We start from the raw sequence: 18,281 nt of genomic DNA, 5'->3' as shown, positions 1-18,281 counted from the left end.
ATGCCAAATGATAACAATTTTTACAAATAAAAAACTTGGTGATTAAATATTGTTTCTTAAGTATACCCGCAATTTATATCTTGTAATTCTCCGGTACCAACGACAATTTGTTTTCCATGGCCAACACCTATAAAATCAATTTGAGTAATCAAAAAAGAATATCATGGTAAAAAAAGACTCATATTTAATTACACTTTGAACAATCTTAGTAGTTTATATGCATTGGACTTATCTGTTACCACAATAAATTATGCCAATTTTAAACTATTGACAGAATAACATATCTAGATTTTAGATAAAAGATACCAAACAGGAAAACATAACTACAAAATAGCTAGTATGTATCTTGCAATGTAGTATTATTGAATGAGAACAAATTTGTAATTGCTATGTATCTTGCATTGTAGTATTCATGATTATAGTATTCAAGATTGTAACAACATGAATTAAAAAATGCAATTTCACCACATCAAGATAGGTTACCTATATTGAGTATAAAATTAGAAAATGTGTATTATTTTCTAAGAGATCAATCAATACACGTGTATATTTTGTTTTGTAGAAAGGTTAACTGTACTGAGTATAAGATTAGAAAATATGTAAGAAAACAGAGAGTTAATTCATGTCATTAATTCAAGGCACGCCAAGTTCAATACCAAATTCAAGCTGCTAATATAGTGAGTATACTGAGTTCGATATCAAGTGGCCCATATGTACAGTAAGCACCAAGAAGAAGACATAGTTGATTTTTCAACTTATGCCATTACTTCAATTTTCTCTAGACTACAAAGACATTGCAAGAATAAGCTAATTTCAAAGTTATACAGGACCTAATTCTAACATTGACTCTAGACATAATTCTCCTCTAATCTTCAAGCTTCGTCTTCATCCGTCATTTTTCGGTCACGTTGCTATCATGTGCACTATAGGCATTCATTTTCCATACAATCCATATTTTGAACCACCATATTTCATCACCAAAATCAATTCAGAACTGCATCATAGTCAATATTTAGTTCATAAAATCTAAAAAAACACAATACCATACACACCATGACTAAGTCAGAAAAGAATATGTTTGAGGTGAATAATGTTCAAGCCATGTTTGGTTTACATATGCATACAGCAGGTCTAAGACAAGCATGGAATTCAGAAACGTTGTAGCAACCTGCCTAAAAATTATAACTTAGAGAGTCGCCACCTATTCTGAAGGGCGAATAGGAAACCCTACGCAGTATAGAGATCAGGGTAAGATACTATATTCAGGTTGAGGGAAGGTGTTAGGCACCCTCAACCCTTTCCTAAAGGCTAACATTCAAAGATAAAGATTTATGGCAAAAGATAAAGAAAGATGACAGACAGTAAATAGAGTTAAAGGCTAATTATTTGAACATGATTAGAGTTTGGAAGAGGGGGACTCGCCTTGTTGCCAAGTGCCTACGTACCTCCTTATGGAGGATCAGAGTCAACGTAGTTCGGGGTACGGGTTGTACGCCCTTAGAATTGATTATGAATGTATTTGAAATTGTTTGGAGGCTTTTTGAATGGCCTATCGTAGTTTTAGAAGTTGTGATTTGAAAATCGCAATTGAATGGATGAAAATCCGTAGTATCGTGGTTTAGTGTGTTTTAGATGTTTGGGCGTACAACCCTGATTTGGCACTATTAACCGCAATGATCAATAGGTTTGATCACCATAGTTAACAGATTGGGGTTTTGCACCATTACCAATTCAAATCGATTGATTCGATTATCACTAATAATGAATTAATATGTTTTATTATTGATTTGTTAATTTATCGTTACCCCTCATAACCGATAGTTTCGATTACAAATAATAACGAATTGGTAAGAGGAAGTATGCTAATCATCATAACCAATAAGATGGTTTTGAGGAAATATGCTAATCATCATAACCAATAAGATGGTTAAAACCATTTAGCAAAATAATTGTGTTTTAATTTATAGGATTTGATTAATTAAATTGATCGATTATTAACCGTCGCGACCAATAAATTTAGTCGAAACAAGTAATAAATTAAATCCTAATATCTTTGGCCACGTGGCCAATGGGATGGGACAAACCCTAATAGTATAAACATTTCTAAGGTTTATTGTGGTTTAATATTAATTAAAATTAATTAAATTAATTAACTCGAATAATCGAATAATCAAAATAATCGGAAAAATATAATTCTAAACCTAATCCTAGTTTTATGTTCTAACCCTAATTAGAAAATTAAATTATATACATATTAATATATTTATAATTAAATAATTATACAAATGGTATGTAAATAATATAAACAGTTAAAAGAAACCTGGGATGCATATCCTATGTGGCTGTTTCCTGCAAGTGCGCCATGGGGGTGTATACTTCTGGCCTTCAGCAATAACATAGTGGTGTGGATTCGCGCGGCCCATGTACCAGATCTGCAGGCTTGTGAAGCTGAAAAATGAAGAAAAAAATACTTGTCCCATGCAGGGATCGAACCCCTATTCTGGTCATGATTAGGATGTGTCTTTTACCATTCGTGTTGTGATGACAACTTGATATTCCTGTAATACCAATATAACTTAAGACAAACAGAGCTTGAGAAATAAAAATAAAAAAAACAAGACACGCTCTGTATTCATCTTCTCCGTGGGCTTTCACAGAAAACGCTGGCAGCGGCGGTACCCGGCCGCGATTTTCACGATACCTGCAAACATTAGCGAGAAATCCAAAAACAATAGCCATAACTGAACCCATGAAACCAGCAAAAGCATAAATTTCGGCCAATTCCCCCGCTAACCTATCGTCCCCAAATCAATGCTTCAAGAAAAAAACCTAGCCATGGCCTCATGTTAAAACTACTTCCAAACTCAAATTAACTCCTTCAACTTGCTTTCTCAACGGATTCTGCACGTACGTTTTCGCCCCGGTGTTGCTTTGGCTATTGAAGGAAGCCCGAGGGATGGTGATGGCCGAAGGTTTTGCGGCCGATGATTGTTCGATTGGAGGGGCGGTGAATCGAGGCGGAGGGAGTGCAGGCTGCGTGGGATCGGGTGACGTCCGAGAATGGCGGGTCGGAATCAGGAGGCCGTGGCGGCTGTGAGTGGCCGGAGGATGAGTCGGCGTCGGGTGGGTTGAAGCGGTGTTTGAGTCTGTGTACGGCGGAGCAGCAGATCGCTTCGTTTACGTCTTCTGTTTCTGCAAAACCAAGTTATATAACAAATAAACAAAAACAGTGATACTAATATTATCTTGGATTTTTTCCTCTTTTGAACATCCCTGCAACAAAACCTTGTACCAATTGTGTTAATGTTATCAGAATTTGTATAGATCTTTTTTCAAAGGATTGTTCTAACAAGCTTTATGAGTATGATATGGATTGTTCTAACGTGTATCAAGTTTTTGCTATTGTTAAAATAATATGTACAATATGTAAAAAAGGTTAGAATAAAATTGACTATTGCTGAATGAGGGAGTGTGTATCTGAGGCTAGGAGGAAAATATGATTGTTTTCTCTGATAGAACGTATGTAACAATTTGGTGAATAGTTAGTTGTCAGGGCGGAGAAAGTTGTACGTGTATGTTTGGAATAGGGTTGTTAGTGGAGAAAAATTGGCCTCCTCCAATGTGTACAGAAATGTTCTATTTATATTGGTCAAATTAGGGTTTTCTACACCTAATGGGCCTATTGCCCAACTAATTAATTTAATAAAATTAATAAAAGGATAAAAATCCTAATAATACTAATATTAAAATTAATAGTAATAATTCTAATTATACTAATAATTCTAATAATAATACTAGTTAGTTAATAAAATTGTAATGGATAATAATAATTAATAAAATTATAATAATAACCAAAAAACAAAAAATGTTAGTAAAAGCAATTTTATTATTAACAAAACAATAGAACCCTTGTGGTAATTGGGCCCAATGTTTAGATCCCAAAACATCTGCTAATTTCACCCCTATTTTAATAAAAATAATTTATAAGAGAATGAGTTTAACAATAGAAATTTTAAACCCCACAACTCTTAAATTCAATACCCTTGATAAATTATTGGACGAGGATTTGATCGGGCAAATTTTGGGGTATGACAGCTGCCCCTGTTCAATCTTCTTAAACCTAAAGAATCGGATAGGCACGTCTGCCTATCGTGATCTAAAGGTGGAAGATGATTGAACACTGAGAATGCCCTAAAATTTGCATTTGTCGGGAAGGATTTTCTGCGGGAGATAGGCTTAAAGATGCCACCCAAGGTAAATACCATTTTTCGGAATATGAAGCAAATGCTTTCTGGAAGGAACCAGATGCTCTGGTTGTAGCACAGCCTAAAGAGGCAACCTGAATTTTATGCGATGTTATGATGCATGCGATGTATGAAATAGTGCGCTTCTCAAAATAAATGAGAGCCATGTATGTATATGCGTAACGTATGAATGAGGTTAGTTACTTGAAATGATGCATGATTGTTAGTTACGTTAATCGAAGTATGTTAGTAATTCTGAAAAGAAAGAAGACACCTTTGACTGTTATTGAAGTTTTGGAAGATATCACTGCCGAGGGACTAACGTGATAAACCCAATTGAAGAACGGTTTAAAAATCTTGTGTGCCTGAAAAAGCTCCTAGAAAGGATGGAATACGCTTTAAAGAAGACTGCCTGAAAAAGGCTCCTGAAAAGGAAAAGCGAGGACCTTCTGTTGGTTGTGTAATTGGCTTGCTATGGTCAGCAAGCCTCCGCAATTTGTGAACCCCTACTTACTATAGTTCTAGTAAGTCTTCGTAGTTTGTGAACTTCTCACTTACCATAGTGCTGGTAAGCTACTCGCAGTTTGTGAACTTCTCACTTACCATAGTGCTGGTAAGCTACTCGCAATTTGTGAACCTCTCACTTACCATAGTTCTGGCAAGCTACTCGCAGTTTGTGAACCTCTCACTTACCATAGTTCTGGCAAGTTACATCGCAGTTTGGACCCCAATAGGATTGCTTGCTATAATTCTAGCAAGTTCACCTGCACCGACAGGGTTATCGGCGAATATCATCGCAGAATTTACCTGTTTCACCAGGGTTATCTGCGAGTGTTATCGCAGAATTTACCTGTACCACCAATAGGGTTATTCGCGAGTGTTGTCGCGAAATTTACCTATGTTATCAGGGTTATCTGCGAGTGTTATCGCAGAATTTACCTGTACCACCAATAGGGTTATTCGCGAGTGTTGTCGCGAAATTTACCTATGTTATCAGGGTTATCTGCGAGTGTTATCGCAGAATTTACCTGTACCACCAATAGGGTTATCCGCGAGTGTTATCGCGAAATTTACCTATGTTATCAGGGTTATCTGCGAGTGTTATCGCAGAATTTACCTGTACCACCAATAGGGTTATTCGCGAGTGTTGTCGCGAAATTTACCTATGTTATCAGGGTTATCTGCGAGTGTTATCGCAGAATTTACCTGTACCACCAATAGGGTTATTCGCGAGTGTTGTCGCGAAATTTACCTATGTTATCAGGGTTATCTGCGAGTGTTATCGCAGAATTTACCTGTACCACCAATAGGGTTATTCGCGAGTGTTGTCGCGAAATTTACCTATGTTATCAGGGTTATCTGCGAGTGTTATCGCATAATTTACCTGTACCACCAATAGGGTTATCCGCGAGTGTTATTGCGAAATTTACCTATGTAGAATTTTGTTTTGTAAATGCGTATGCATCATGCTTATGCGTTATGCACATGCCCCTGTTGTTTGTATAATGCGTATGTGTGAATGCTTACACATGTATATGTTGTATGTATACTGATGAAATGGTCAGACGAGGACTGACTACCAGACGGGAACTGGACTTTGTAATGGTTTGGATTGCCAATAAAAATTGGGCTTTTGTGATATGTATATGCTAATGCTAATGCGTATGCATGTGTGCTAATGCTGATGCAATCTCATGGTTTTATCTCCTCAAACCCCTTGAACTTGTTTATTCCATGCTTGCACTTATACCCTGACTATGCTTATGCTGGCTTTGTAATGTTTATGTATGCTTATGCATATGCGTATGCTTGGTTGACGTAATGAGTGGAACGAAGTAATGTCTTCTGTAGGATTACCCGAAAAAGGTCTTTTGAATGGATATGAATGTTTGTCTTGAAGAAGACCACATAAAGAGTTACGGTGTAATGTATCAACCAATGTATGTAATGCGTGATTTGTATGTATTTGTGTGATGCTCCAACGGTAGGTTATTAATAACCAAAGCGTATATAGTTCGCTGGAGTTGCAGGTCTGTTTGCTAGGATGGGGTGTGATGCTAGCGCGATTCCCCGATACATGTTTTTGAACTTTGATGATCGTAGTTAGGAGAAATATTTGTTCGAAGTTGTAAAGTGCGAGAACGCCTTTTCCTTTTGTTGTGTGTCTTGCCCCAGTTTGATTTTTTTTTTTTTTAGAAATACTCCACGCCTTTAACCTTTGGGGGTTCTCCACACCTTTAGCCTTTGAATTTTTCGCCTTATGGGTTTGACACCCCATGCCCCAGTGCTCAGCGGAAACAGGGCGCTTATGATCTCCAAGTTATGAAGGAAGTGCCCCGGGAAATAACCTTGTCATATGCGTTGACGTTTGAATTGAAGGGTGTGCCCCTGATCTCCAGGTCATGGAAGGTTATCCATAGTGTTCTATCCTCTGAATTTGAATTCTTCCCATGTCTGACATGCCCCTGTTTGAGATTGCTTTGAGATGTGCCCTAAGTCGATTGAACCTTAGGAAGACTGCCCCTAGTTAATAGGATGTTCGATTGTATGCCCCTGTGCTCCTTGAAATTTTTGCCCCTGTTTAGGAGAACCCCCTAGATGTGGTTCCCCCGACTCCAGGGTCTTTATTAGAAATGATCACCTTTGATTAACCCATTTCGAGATTTCCTCGATGCTAAGTGTATAATCGTAGATGGTGTTGTACTTTTTGAGAAGTAGCTCCAATGGAATGCGTATGCAAGTTTTGAAATCGAAGTCCGTTATGAATTAGGACTGGATGGTTTTGAAAAGAATGCTTGAAGAAGCATAGTGATTAGAAGTAGTTTTAACAAACATAGGAGTCAGTATAACAAATTCCTGCTTAATATGCTTTCGTAGTTAACCTTGCCTCAATTAGGACTTTTAAATGTTGTAACTTGGCCTGGTTCATGTTTTAAGAAACAATGGATATAAGGCTCAAAATTTTATTTATCCCACCCCTTTCTCCTTGATGTTCTCCAGATCCTAAAAATTCGCCTAATCCAATGGATGTGCTTTGTTTGCAAGAAAATCGTTTCAGTTTCGATGTTGAGCAAAAGCCTTAGTGGAGATCCAAACTTTGATGACATATATTGTAAAGATCCAAGCATTGATGTGAAGCTTTGATGGTTTAGCAGTCACAAGATTATCCTTTGTATTTCGCCTTTGTTTTTATCCCTTATTTTTGCATGAGCTAATTCTTTTGAATTTGACCCATCGGGATGCCCCAATTTTGCCTAAGTCTTTTTGTTTCCTTTTATGGAATTTTCATTTTGACTTAGCGGGCGTTTTTTATTCTTGAAAGCTCCTTTTGAGATTGATTCTTGGATATTGCATGTTGTGACTGCTATGTTGATTTTGATTCGCAAGCCTCACCTTTGATATTTCCTCTATCTTGAATGATGTAATGAGGAAGAAGATTGTTGTGAATGTTATCTCCATTACTTCCTCAATCTTTGATGAATGCGAGGAAGAAAATATGCTTGAACCTTTGCTTTGCTTGATCCTTATGCTTGAACCCTTGCTTGGATTGACTGATTCTCTTGACAACCAAAATACACCATTGAACTAATTGAAGTCTACCCTGCCCCTGGTTAAAATCAAGGTTATTTTGAAAAGTAGAAACAAACTCCAACTCCTGGCTCGAGGGGGTAACGAGGGATTAACATCCTTATATCTCCACTGTTTAGGAATTGAAGTAATGCCTGTACATCCTCGGCTCGGTCTTACCTTGAAAGCATATGTTTAACTGGACCAAGTTATTTGTATTCGTCATTCTCCCTCACGTTTGTTAATACTCCTAAATTTGAAAATAGAAGTGTGTGACTGGAAAGTCATGGTAGTGAGTGAATGAATTGACTCCAAAACCTGCATGGTTATTGTATTGAATTACTATTCGAAAAGTACAACGTTTTACATCAAATAGCGTTTTGTGATCGTAGGAAATACACCTAGAAAGATACACCTATTAATCCTAAGGGCAATCTCCTTTGTGAATCCGTCGACTTTGTTTTACTCCTTAGTTCGTGGACTTGTAGAAGTAGAAGGTGACCTCGAATTCCCCTTGGGCACGTCAAACCTATCGGGAACAAATTGCTTGTTAGCGGTGGGTTTTCGTCATATAGGAACTTCATGAGTTTCCTTTGACTGAAGCTCTTTTGCTTTTTTTTAGGATAGTATCACACCATTGTAACCTTCGAAGTTTGTAGATTGATAGAGAGAACGCCTATGACTCTTTTGCCCCTTGGTGCGGAGTTAACATATGTCGGCTTCCCTCCATCGTAGTTAGCATCTTTGTTCAGAGTCTTGCCCCAGTTGGACAAATCCTTGCCCCCAGGTTATCGTAGAGCGTCCTTGAAAGTTTGATATGTTCTAAGATGGACCCCTTTATGATTAGATACATCTTGAGTGTATCTATGAGGGAACTCTTTGTTGAACTAATCTTTGCTCGATGAAAACCTTTATTGTATTTGTAATCTTGTTATGACAAGGCATGGACACGTGGTTGGCATAGCGGAAGACATCCTCTTTTTTTTTTAGTAAGACCAAGATCTTTTATTCTCCTTTCTCCATAGTTTTTTTTATTTTTTTTTTGGAGTTTCGGGAAACCGGCTAGCACGGTTGGTATGGATGCGGGCGAAGATAGAAATGCAAATGCGAATGTATGAGTGCATGAAAATGCAAATGCACACGTAAGCGATAGACTTCTTATATTGTAACTCCATGTATGCAATGCAGACGTGTAACATATGATCCTAGAGATAGCCTTAGAGGCGACATTAGACCCTATTGAAATTCTTGCGAGATAGACGTTATGACATGCCAATGGAAATCCCTTAGATTCGGGAGTATGTAGAAGGTAGCGGCTGGTGACCGTTCAAGACAGTCACTAAATCTCATGGCCATCGAGAGGCCAATCAACGTGTACCAATGAATTTGTTCCTCGTGGGAAGGTTCTCTATGCGGAACACAACCTATCTAAGGACGATATGGACGAAGAGAAATCCCTACAGGCTAGGGATGTAATATGTAAATGGGGATCCAAACCCTACAAGTTAGAGGGTGCGCGAGAATAAGCATGGAGTGACCGTTCAGGACCGTCACTAGATTTCATAGCCATCGAGAGGCCAATCGAACGCATGCTAGTGAAGTTGTCCTTCAGGGAAGGACGCGTCATTGTGAAGACACATGGATGTAACAAAAAATCCCTATATGCTAGGGAGTACGTAGTAGTAAGCACGGGGTGACCGTTCGAGACAGTCACTAGATCGCATGACCATCGAGAGGCCAATTGACGTGCGTTAATGGAAATGTCCTTCGTGGGAAGGACGCGGTCTTAGAAATTTGAGTCCCTACAGGCTAGGGACCACGTAGTGATACCTGCAAAATTGAAACGTATAGACATTCGAAGTATATAAATTGCAAACATATAATGAGCACAAAAGCACAAAAGTCCTAAGTTCATAGGTTCGACGTAGGGGGCTCTAGGGAGCCAACCTTTTTATGGGGGGTTCTAGAAGGTCTCATGGGGTCGTTCGTAGCCTCCGAGACTTTTTGTCTCTTTGGGTTTTAGAACAACTCATTTTATCCATAAGGTTCGAATTTTTGGGGTAGGTTCTCGGAGAGATCAGCCAAGTATCCAGTCCTGCCCTCAACAAAGTCAAGCCTCGTTTTGGACATTTCCGAATACTCAACCCACTCCGAGTGGAGTTATCAATGAGACTCGTAGGCGATTCATACTCCCCTATTGATCTCAAAGTTAACTCCCACACTTAGGTTTAACAACAATTTATATTATCCAGAAGATGCAATAAGAATAACAAATATTCACATAAAAAGAAATATTTAACTAAATTGCTATTAATAAATGAACCTTAAAATAAATAAATATATAAATAAATAAATTTAAATATTTATCAACTAACCTTGAAATCCAGCCGCTTATAATTTCAAAAAAATATAGCGAAACAGCAATTAAATAAATATTTAAATTACTGTAAAACATTGCGGTAATTTAAGGCTGTGAATAAATAAATAAAATTAAATTTAAATATAAAAAACTAACCTCACAATTCGGCTGCTTACAGTTTAGAGAATGCATTAAAGCAGCAATTATTTAAATAAATATATATTCATTTAACTAACGTAAATAGTTGGAAAAAATAAATAAAAATTTAAATATTTACAAAAATAAATAAATCCTAAAATGGCTAATTAGCCAAACCCTAAAAAGAATTCGCCAAAAACCTAAATAGTTCGCCACAAACCTAAACCCTACCAAAACCTATAGGAGTATAGTAATTCACCATTAAGTGTTTCCCCAGCAGAGTCGCCAGCTGTAGCAACCTGCCTAAAAATTATAACTTAGAGAGTCGCCACCTATTCTGAAGGGCGAATAGGAAACCCTACGCAGTATAGAGATCAGGGTAAGATACTATATTCAGGTTGAGGGAAGGTGTTAGGCACCCTCAACCCTTTCCTAAAGGCTAACATTCAAAGATAAAGATTTATGGCAAAAGATAAAGAAAGATGACAGACAGTAAATAGAGTTAAAGGCTAATTATTTGAACATGATTAGAGTTTGGAAGAGGGGGACTCGCCTTGTTGCCAAGTGCCTACGTACCTCCTTATGGAGGATCAGAGTCAACGTAGTTCGGGGTACGGGTTGTACGCCCTTAGAATTGATTATGAATGTATTTGAAATTGTTTGGAGGCTTTTTGAATGGCCTATCGTAGTTTTAGAAGTTGTGATTTGAAAATCGCAATTGAATGGATGAAAATCCGTAGTATCGTGGTTTAGTGTGTTTTAGATGTTTGGGCGTACAACCCTGATTTGGCACTATTAACCGCAATGATCAATAGGTTTGATCACCATAGTTAACAGATTGGGGTTTTGCACCATTACCAATTCAAATCGATTGATTCGATTATCACTAATAATGAATTAATATGTTTTATTATTGATTTGTTAATTTATCGTTACCCCTCATAACCGATAGTTTCGATTACAAATAATAACGAATTGGTAAGAGGAAGTATGCTAATCATCATAACCAATAAGATGGTTTTGAGGAAATATGCTAATCATCATAACCAATAAGATGGTTAAAACCATTTAGCAAAATAATTGTGTTTTAATTTATAGGATTTGATTAATTAAATTGATCGATTATTAACCGTCGCGACCAATAAATTTAGTCGAAACAAGTAATAAATTAAATCCTAATATCTTTGGCCACGTGGCCAATGGGATGGGACAAACCCTAATAGTATAAACATTTCTAAGGTTTATTGTGGTTTAATATTAATTAAAATTAATTAAATTAATTAACTCGAATAATCGAATAATCAAAATAATCGGAAAAATATAATTCTAAACCTAATCCTAGTTTTATGTTCTAACCCTAATTAGAAAATTAAATTATATACATATTAATATATTTATAATTAAATAATTATACAAATGGTATGTAAATAATATAAACAGTTAAAAGAAACCTGGGATGCATATCCTATGTGGCTGTTTCCTGCAAGTGCGCCATGGGGGTGTATACTTCTGGCCTTCAGCAATAACATAGTGGTGTGGATTCGCGCGGCCCATGTACCAGATCTGCAGGCTTGTGAAGCTGAAAAATGAAGAAAAAAATACTTGTCCCATGCAGGGATCGAACCCCTATTCTGGTCATGATTAGGACGTGTCTTTTACCATTCGTGCTGTGATGACAACTTGATATTCCTGTAATACCAATATAACTTAAGACAAACAGAGCTTGAGAAATAAAAATAAAAAAAACAAGACACGCTCTGTATTCATCTTCTCCGTGGGCTTTCACAGAAAACGCTGGCAGCGGCGGTACCCGGCCGCGATTTTCACGATACCTGCAAACATTAGCGAGAAATCCAAAAACAATAGCCATAACTGAACCCATGAAACCAGCAAAAGCATAAATTTCGGCCAATTCCCCCGCTAACCTATCGTCCCCAAATCAATGCTTCAAGAAAAAAACCTAGCCATGGCCTCATGTTAAAACTACTTCCAAACTCAAATTAACTCCTTCAACTTGCTTGCTCAACGGATTCTGCACGTACGTTTTCGCCCCGGTGTTGCTTTGGCTATTGAAGGAAGCCCGAGGGATGGTGATGGCCGAAGGTTTTGCGGCCGATGATTGTTCGATTGGAGGGGCGGTGAATCGAGGCGGAGGGAGTGCAGGCTGCGTGGGATCGGGTGACGTCCGAGAATGGCGGGTCGGAATCAGGAGGCCGTGGCGGCTGTGAGTGGCCGGAGGATGAGTCGGCGTCGGGTGGGTTGAAGCGGTGTTTGAGTCTGTGTACGGCGGAGCAGCAGATCGCTTCGTTTACGTCTTCTGTTTCTGCAAAACCAAGTTATATAACAAATAAACAAAAACAGTGATACTAATATTATCTTGGATTTTTTCCTCTTTTGAACATCCCTGCAACAAAACCTTGTACCAATTGTGTTAATGTTATCAGAATTTGTATAGATCTTTTTTCAAAGGATTGTTCTAACAAGCTTTATGAGTATGATATGGATTGTTCTAACGTGTATCAAGTTTTTGCTATTGTTAAAATAATATGTACAATATGTAAAAAAGGTTAGAATAAAATTGACTATTGCTGAATGAGGGAGTGTGTATCTGAGGCTAGGAGGAAAATATGATTGTTTTCTCTGATAGAACGTATGTAACAATTTGGTGAATAGTTAGTTGTCAGGGCGGAGAAAGTTGTACGTGTATGTTTGGAATAGGGTTGTTAGTGGAGAAAAATTGGCCTCCTCCAATGTGTACAGAAATGTTCTATTTATATTGGTCAAATTAGGGTTTTCTACACCTAATGGGCCTATTGCCCAACTAATTAATTTAATAAAATTAATAAAAGGATAAAAATCCTAATAATACTAATATTAAAATTAATAGTAATAATTCTAATTATACTAATAATTCTAATAATAATACTAGTTAGTTAATAAAATTGTAATGGATAATAATAATTAATAAAATTATAATAATAACCAAAAAACAAAAAATGTTAGTAAAAGCAATTTTATTATTAACAAAACAATAGAACCCTTGTGGTAATTGGGCCCAATGTTTAGATCCCAAAACATCTGCTAATTTCACCCCTATTTTAATAAAAATAATTTATAAGAGAATGAGTTTAACAATAGAAATTTTAAACCCCACAACTCTTAAATTCAATACCCTTGATAAATTATTGGACGAGGATTTGATCGGGCAAATTTTGGGGTATGACAAACGTGAAAGGAATGGCACAAGGTTTTGGAAGCTTTGCCAGATAGAAAAACTTTTGAGTATAAGGATAAGTGATAAGTGATGCATTTATTTCTGGATTTAAGCCGCATCCAAAACCAGGAGCTTTATCAAATGTTTTGTCTCACTTTACTAACATATCAAAACCCCAATAAAATGCATTAACATTGAAGGAAATAACAAGTTAACCTTGTGTTAGTGGCATCAGTTAGGTCCCCCAATTCTCTCAAAGAAAATGGATACCAAGATGCTTGTCCCTCGCATCAATACCTACAGAAAACCTTCTGTCTCATCACCAACGTGCCATCGATCCACGTGCAAGGAGAATAAAATAAAATTTCAACGTCAGGACCAAAGTTGTTGATGTCTTGATTCTGAGCAAGCCAAGTCAGTATTGAAGGGCTAATTCCTTTCATGTTAAAGCTGGTTAGAGAATTCGGCCTACTGAAAAGTGCACTTAAGGATATGATGGCAATTTGAGGAGCTTCCATTTTCATACACAGTTTAAACTTCTGCAATACAAAAAAAATGGGACCTGTAAACATGAGTTCCATAAAAAGTCACACCTTATTGATTTTTGGATCGATAAAGTTTGTTTCAAAACTAATACGAATCGAAGGAAATATAAAGTGTTCACTGATTAAAGCTTCAAATGGTGCAGAGATTAAGCTTCAATCTGAATCTTGGAACATGAATTGAATAATAATAATAATAATAATAATAATAATAATAATAATAATAACAATTCAATAATATTAACAAAGTAGTACCTCATTTTGTAAATTATACTATACATTAACCAAAGATTATTAGATGTTAATGAAATTGAAATTGTCGGAAGAATCTGTAGATTATATATTATATTGAGCTGATAATGACTCCGACTTGATCAATATGTTGGAGAAGGCTAACACGGACAGCTCGATCATTGGAGGGACATTTACACTATTATTGAAATAATTATTTACACTGACACGAAACTCCTCAGCTGAAAGCCACGAACCCATTCTCAACAATGCAGTCAAAGCAGGGCAGCAGCTGAACCAAATTCAAGGGCATAAGCTAATAAAGAAAGTAACTGTAAAAACCAAAAATTAATGACATGAAATTATTCCATGGTGTTATTGGAATATGTCCAAAGGTTATTATGATAATTCTACCATAAGATATTCAAATGCACTCACCATTTAGGCATTTAATGTTCTATTCCAAAATTCATGAGGATTTCAGTAAATAAAAATTTCTAACATTCAGTAAATGAAAACTTTACACTGTTTTACATGGAATTTTGGACATTAGGCCTTGCTCACCTTCCTTCGTAATTGCCACTGTTTTACTATTCTCATAATTTGATTGAAAACTTTCATGGCTTATAAAAGTAAACATATAAGTCTTAATGCTATTATGTCTCTAAAATTGACAATATCCAACCAATGAACAAATATCACAGACATATATTGTCATATTAATATAGTTAATTGTTATGAACATACCAGATAAACCTCGGAAAGTATCCTGATGTTGTTTCCAAAACGTGTCTTGGATTCTAAAAGGTTCACAATGGTTGATGGGACAAATCCTAGATGAGAGTGTCCTCCATTGCCTTTGAGAGTTGTCGTTTTTTTTCCTTTTATACAAAAACACAGATGAAACCTACCTCATATATGGATGTAGTGACGCTCAAACCAGGTAATGCCTGCAAATTAGAAATACAGAAAAATCAAAATAGAAATTATTGAGAAAACACTTAAGAATAAAATAGAAGTTGTTAACACTATTAAATACTCAACAAATATGAACACCAATCCATTTCAAAAAATTTGGGGGAATCTCATGAATCTTCTACACTAACTACTTACTTCATCTGAGACAGAAAAGCCTCGCGAAACCGACAAGATCGGAGTCTGCAGTGGTTGTGAAAGTGTCTTGCAGGTCTGTTACAAGATTGAGATTTAACTATTGAGGATCATGGTTAGTGTGTGTACGTATATCGTAGTATATTGTAGTGTTATATCTGAGAAAATGAATAAACATGATTTGCAATAAATTTTACCACAAAACCAGAATTATCAAAACGTGTAGAACATAAACATAAACATGGTCCAGATACCAGAAAGGGATGAGTAGGATTTTGCAGTCTTGGAAGTTGGACTTTGCGATTTTGAGTTGAGGAGTTAGGAGGACGACACGTATGGGGTTCGTCAAGAGGAGAAGGACAATGGGGCGACAACGGTCCTGCAAAACCACACACCATAAATTTTTTCAAAAATAAAGTACAAAAATAGAATAAAACTAAAAACCCAAAGATCTTAATAGGGACAAATAGGAATCACCTTGCACAAATCCCATATCTTTCTCGACTTTGGCCTGTATCTCTCACAAATCAGCAGCTTCGTCTTCCATTTCCTTCACTTCATGTCATCCAAATGCTGTTGTTATCATAATTTGCGGTGGAGATGACGACGTCAAAGTATGAGGCATGGTGAAAAACTGCTAGGGTTTGAAGGGAAAGTGAGAGCAGAGAAAGAGACAGAGAGTGAGACGTTCACAATGGAGGGAGAAATAGGTCAGCGGATTGCTTCTGCTAGGGTTTGGGAAGAGGGAAGTACAAAAAAATCTGGCTTATTTATGTAGTTACTGAAATATCCTTTTTATTAGGAGAAAATGAGGTATGTATAGTATGTTGATCAAAGGGCTTTATGGGTAGATTGTAATGAAAAAGTGGTTTAATTAGAAGATTACGAAATTGTCCTTTTTGTAGTGTAAAAGAAATTTGATGAAAGGGCAAATTAGGTAGATTGATCAATTGTTTAGTAATAGATAGATACAAATGTAAAATTTAATACATAATTTACAATTGATCTAAATATTTTTATATAAGAAAATTTACAATTGATTCAAATATTTTTGTAAACGATTTCTAAACATAAATAATATTTGTATATGTGAAAAATCTATTAATGATCTAAATATTTTAATATATGAAAATTGGTATTTGTGATCCAAAAAATTTTGATTCAAAAATGGTATACGAGAAAAAAAACCTATTATTAATTTAGGTATTTTTATATACGAAAATTTACTATTGATCTAAATATTTTTCTAAATGATACCTAAATATAAATAATATTTGTATACGAAAAAAATCTATTATTGATTTAAATATTTTTATATACGAAAAATGATATTTATGGTATAAAAATTTTGACTCAAATTTTATTTTTTATTTAAAATAAATATCTTATGTAAACAAATTCGCGTATCAAACCAGAACTCGTGCATATGCACAGATTTATTACTAGTTTGACAAAACGTAATATAAATCTAGACTGGAATTTTTAAAGTGTCTAACTGTAAACGAACCAAAAAATAAATTTAAAGTTTATAAATAATTCTAAGTTTGTAACTATAAAAATGTTAACATTTAAAGTTAATAAATAATTCTAAGTTTGTAACTATAGAAATGTTAACAAGAATAAATAAAATCAAACTAATAAATGAGAATGAGAACGTATAATGTGAATCACGCAATGGTTTCAACAGCACTTTAATTGGTTTTTCAGGAAATCAGAGCAGGACTGCATCAACATGGTGGAAAGATATATCTCGTTTGGAGTTTAGACATGAAGAAGGGTCTTTCGTCGGTAATTGCAGATTTGCTATTGGAGCCGACAATCGAATTCTGTTTTAGCAAGTCATTTGGATTGGTGAGACTTCCTTGAGATCTAGGTTCCCTATTTTATATGCCTTGTCGAGTATGAAAAACGATACTGTTAGAAATATGGGGGAGTGGGATGGGGAGGTTTGGAGATGGGGAAATTTGGGAATTCAGGTTATGAATAACACTGTTTTGCAGGTTCAGATTATGGAGTTGCTGGATTTTTTGAGATCGGTCAGTCCAGATAGAGGGAAGGAGGATTCTGTTGTGTGGCAGGCGGCGGCGGAAGGGACCTATTCGGTTAGTTCGGGTTATGACCTAATCACTGAACAACGATTGGGCTCAATTTACGATCCGGCAAGAGAGAAGGTCTTGGGCCTGGTTTGGAAAGCTGCTGTTCCTTTCAGATTCAAAGCCTTTGCTTGGAGAGTGATTATTAACAGGCTTCCTTCCAAAGACATGTTATCGATTAGAGGTGTGTTTTTTGAATCTTCCGACCGTATGTGTGTTTATTGTAAAGAGGAAGAGGAGACCCTGCATCATATTTTGTTTGGTTGCAGGATAGCTAAGGAAATTTGGAGATTTATCTTAGGGTGGATAGGAATAGATGTCGATATGGGTTATAGTATTTGGGAAAATTATCTTACTCTGTTTAATGCTTTTAGATCTAACAGAGTTAGGAAGGGAGCAGAAAGTCTAGTTTGGTTAGGGGTGTGTTGGTGTATATGGAGCAGGAGGAATATGGTGATTTTCAGGTCGGAAAAATGGGATTTTTCTGATATAATTTGGAGCATTAAAGTTATAGTTTGGAAGTGGTCGAATTTTGGAGAAATTAGGTTTGCCAATTAAAATTTCTATGAGTTTTGCAAGGATCCATTGCAATATTTAAGATTGAATCTAATTGTTTTGTAATTTCCTCGGTTTCGTCCCTTTTGCGGGTTGTTCCCGTTTTTTTGTAAATGGGATTGAGTACCCCTAGTACTCCTTTTATATAATCCTTGATTAAAAAAAAAAAAACTTATAAAAATGAATTAAAAAAATTTAAATAGAGGAGTTAATGAGGAGAGAGAGACG

At 36.1% G+C, this 18,281-nt stretch overlaps 1 protein-coding gene and 1 long non-coding RNA gene across 7 annotated transcripts; one reads left to right on the top strand and one right to left on the bottom strand.

Moving 5' to 3' along the window:
• Positions 1-605: 605 nt before the first annotated feature.
• Positions 606-16,170, bottom strand: LOC131609270 (uncharacterized). 6 transcript variants are annotated; one of them, XR_009286047.1, is made up of 5 exons: positions 15,883-16,170; positions 15,660-15,784; positions 15,409-15,563; positions 13,739-15,245; positions 606-994 (listed from the first exon to the last, which is right to left on the bottom strand). It is a non-coding gene; the product is annotated as an uncharacterized LOC131609270 (long non-coding RNA). The 6 variants fall into 6 exon arrangements; XR_009286050.1 differs by having other exon boundaries at positions 15,409-15,505; XR_009286049.1 differs by lacking the exon at positions 15,660-15,784.
• A 1,160-nt stretch (positions 16,171-17,330) lies between these two features.
• On the top strand, positions 17,331-18,056 carry LOC131613991 (uncharacterized). The gene has a single exon (XM_058885623.1). It carries the CDS (start codon positions 17,331-17,333, stop codon positions 18,054-18,056), a length of 726 nt encoding a protein of 241 aa, XP_058741606.1.
• The last annotated feature ends 225 nt before the right edge of the window (positions 18,057-18,281 follow it).

This window comes from Vicia villosa, linkage group LG6, assembly GCF_029867415.1.
Source record: "Vicia villosa cultivar HV-30 ecotype Madison, WI linkage group LG6, Vvil1.0, whole genome shotgun sequence".
Taxonomy (NCBI): Eukaryota; Viridiplantae; Streptophyta; class Magnoliopsida; order Fabales; family Fabaceae; genus Vicia; species Vicia villosa.
Note: the sequence above shows the minus strand (reverse complement) of the source record. Positions and strands in the feature narration are given on the sequence as shown.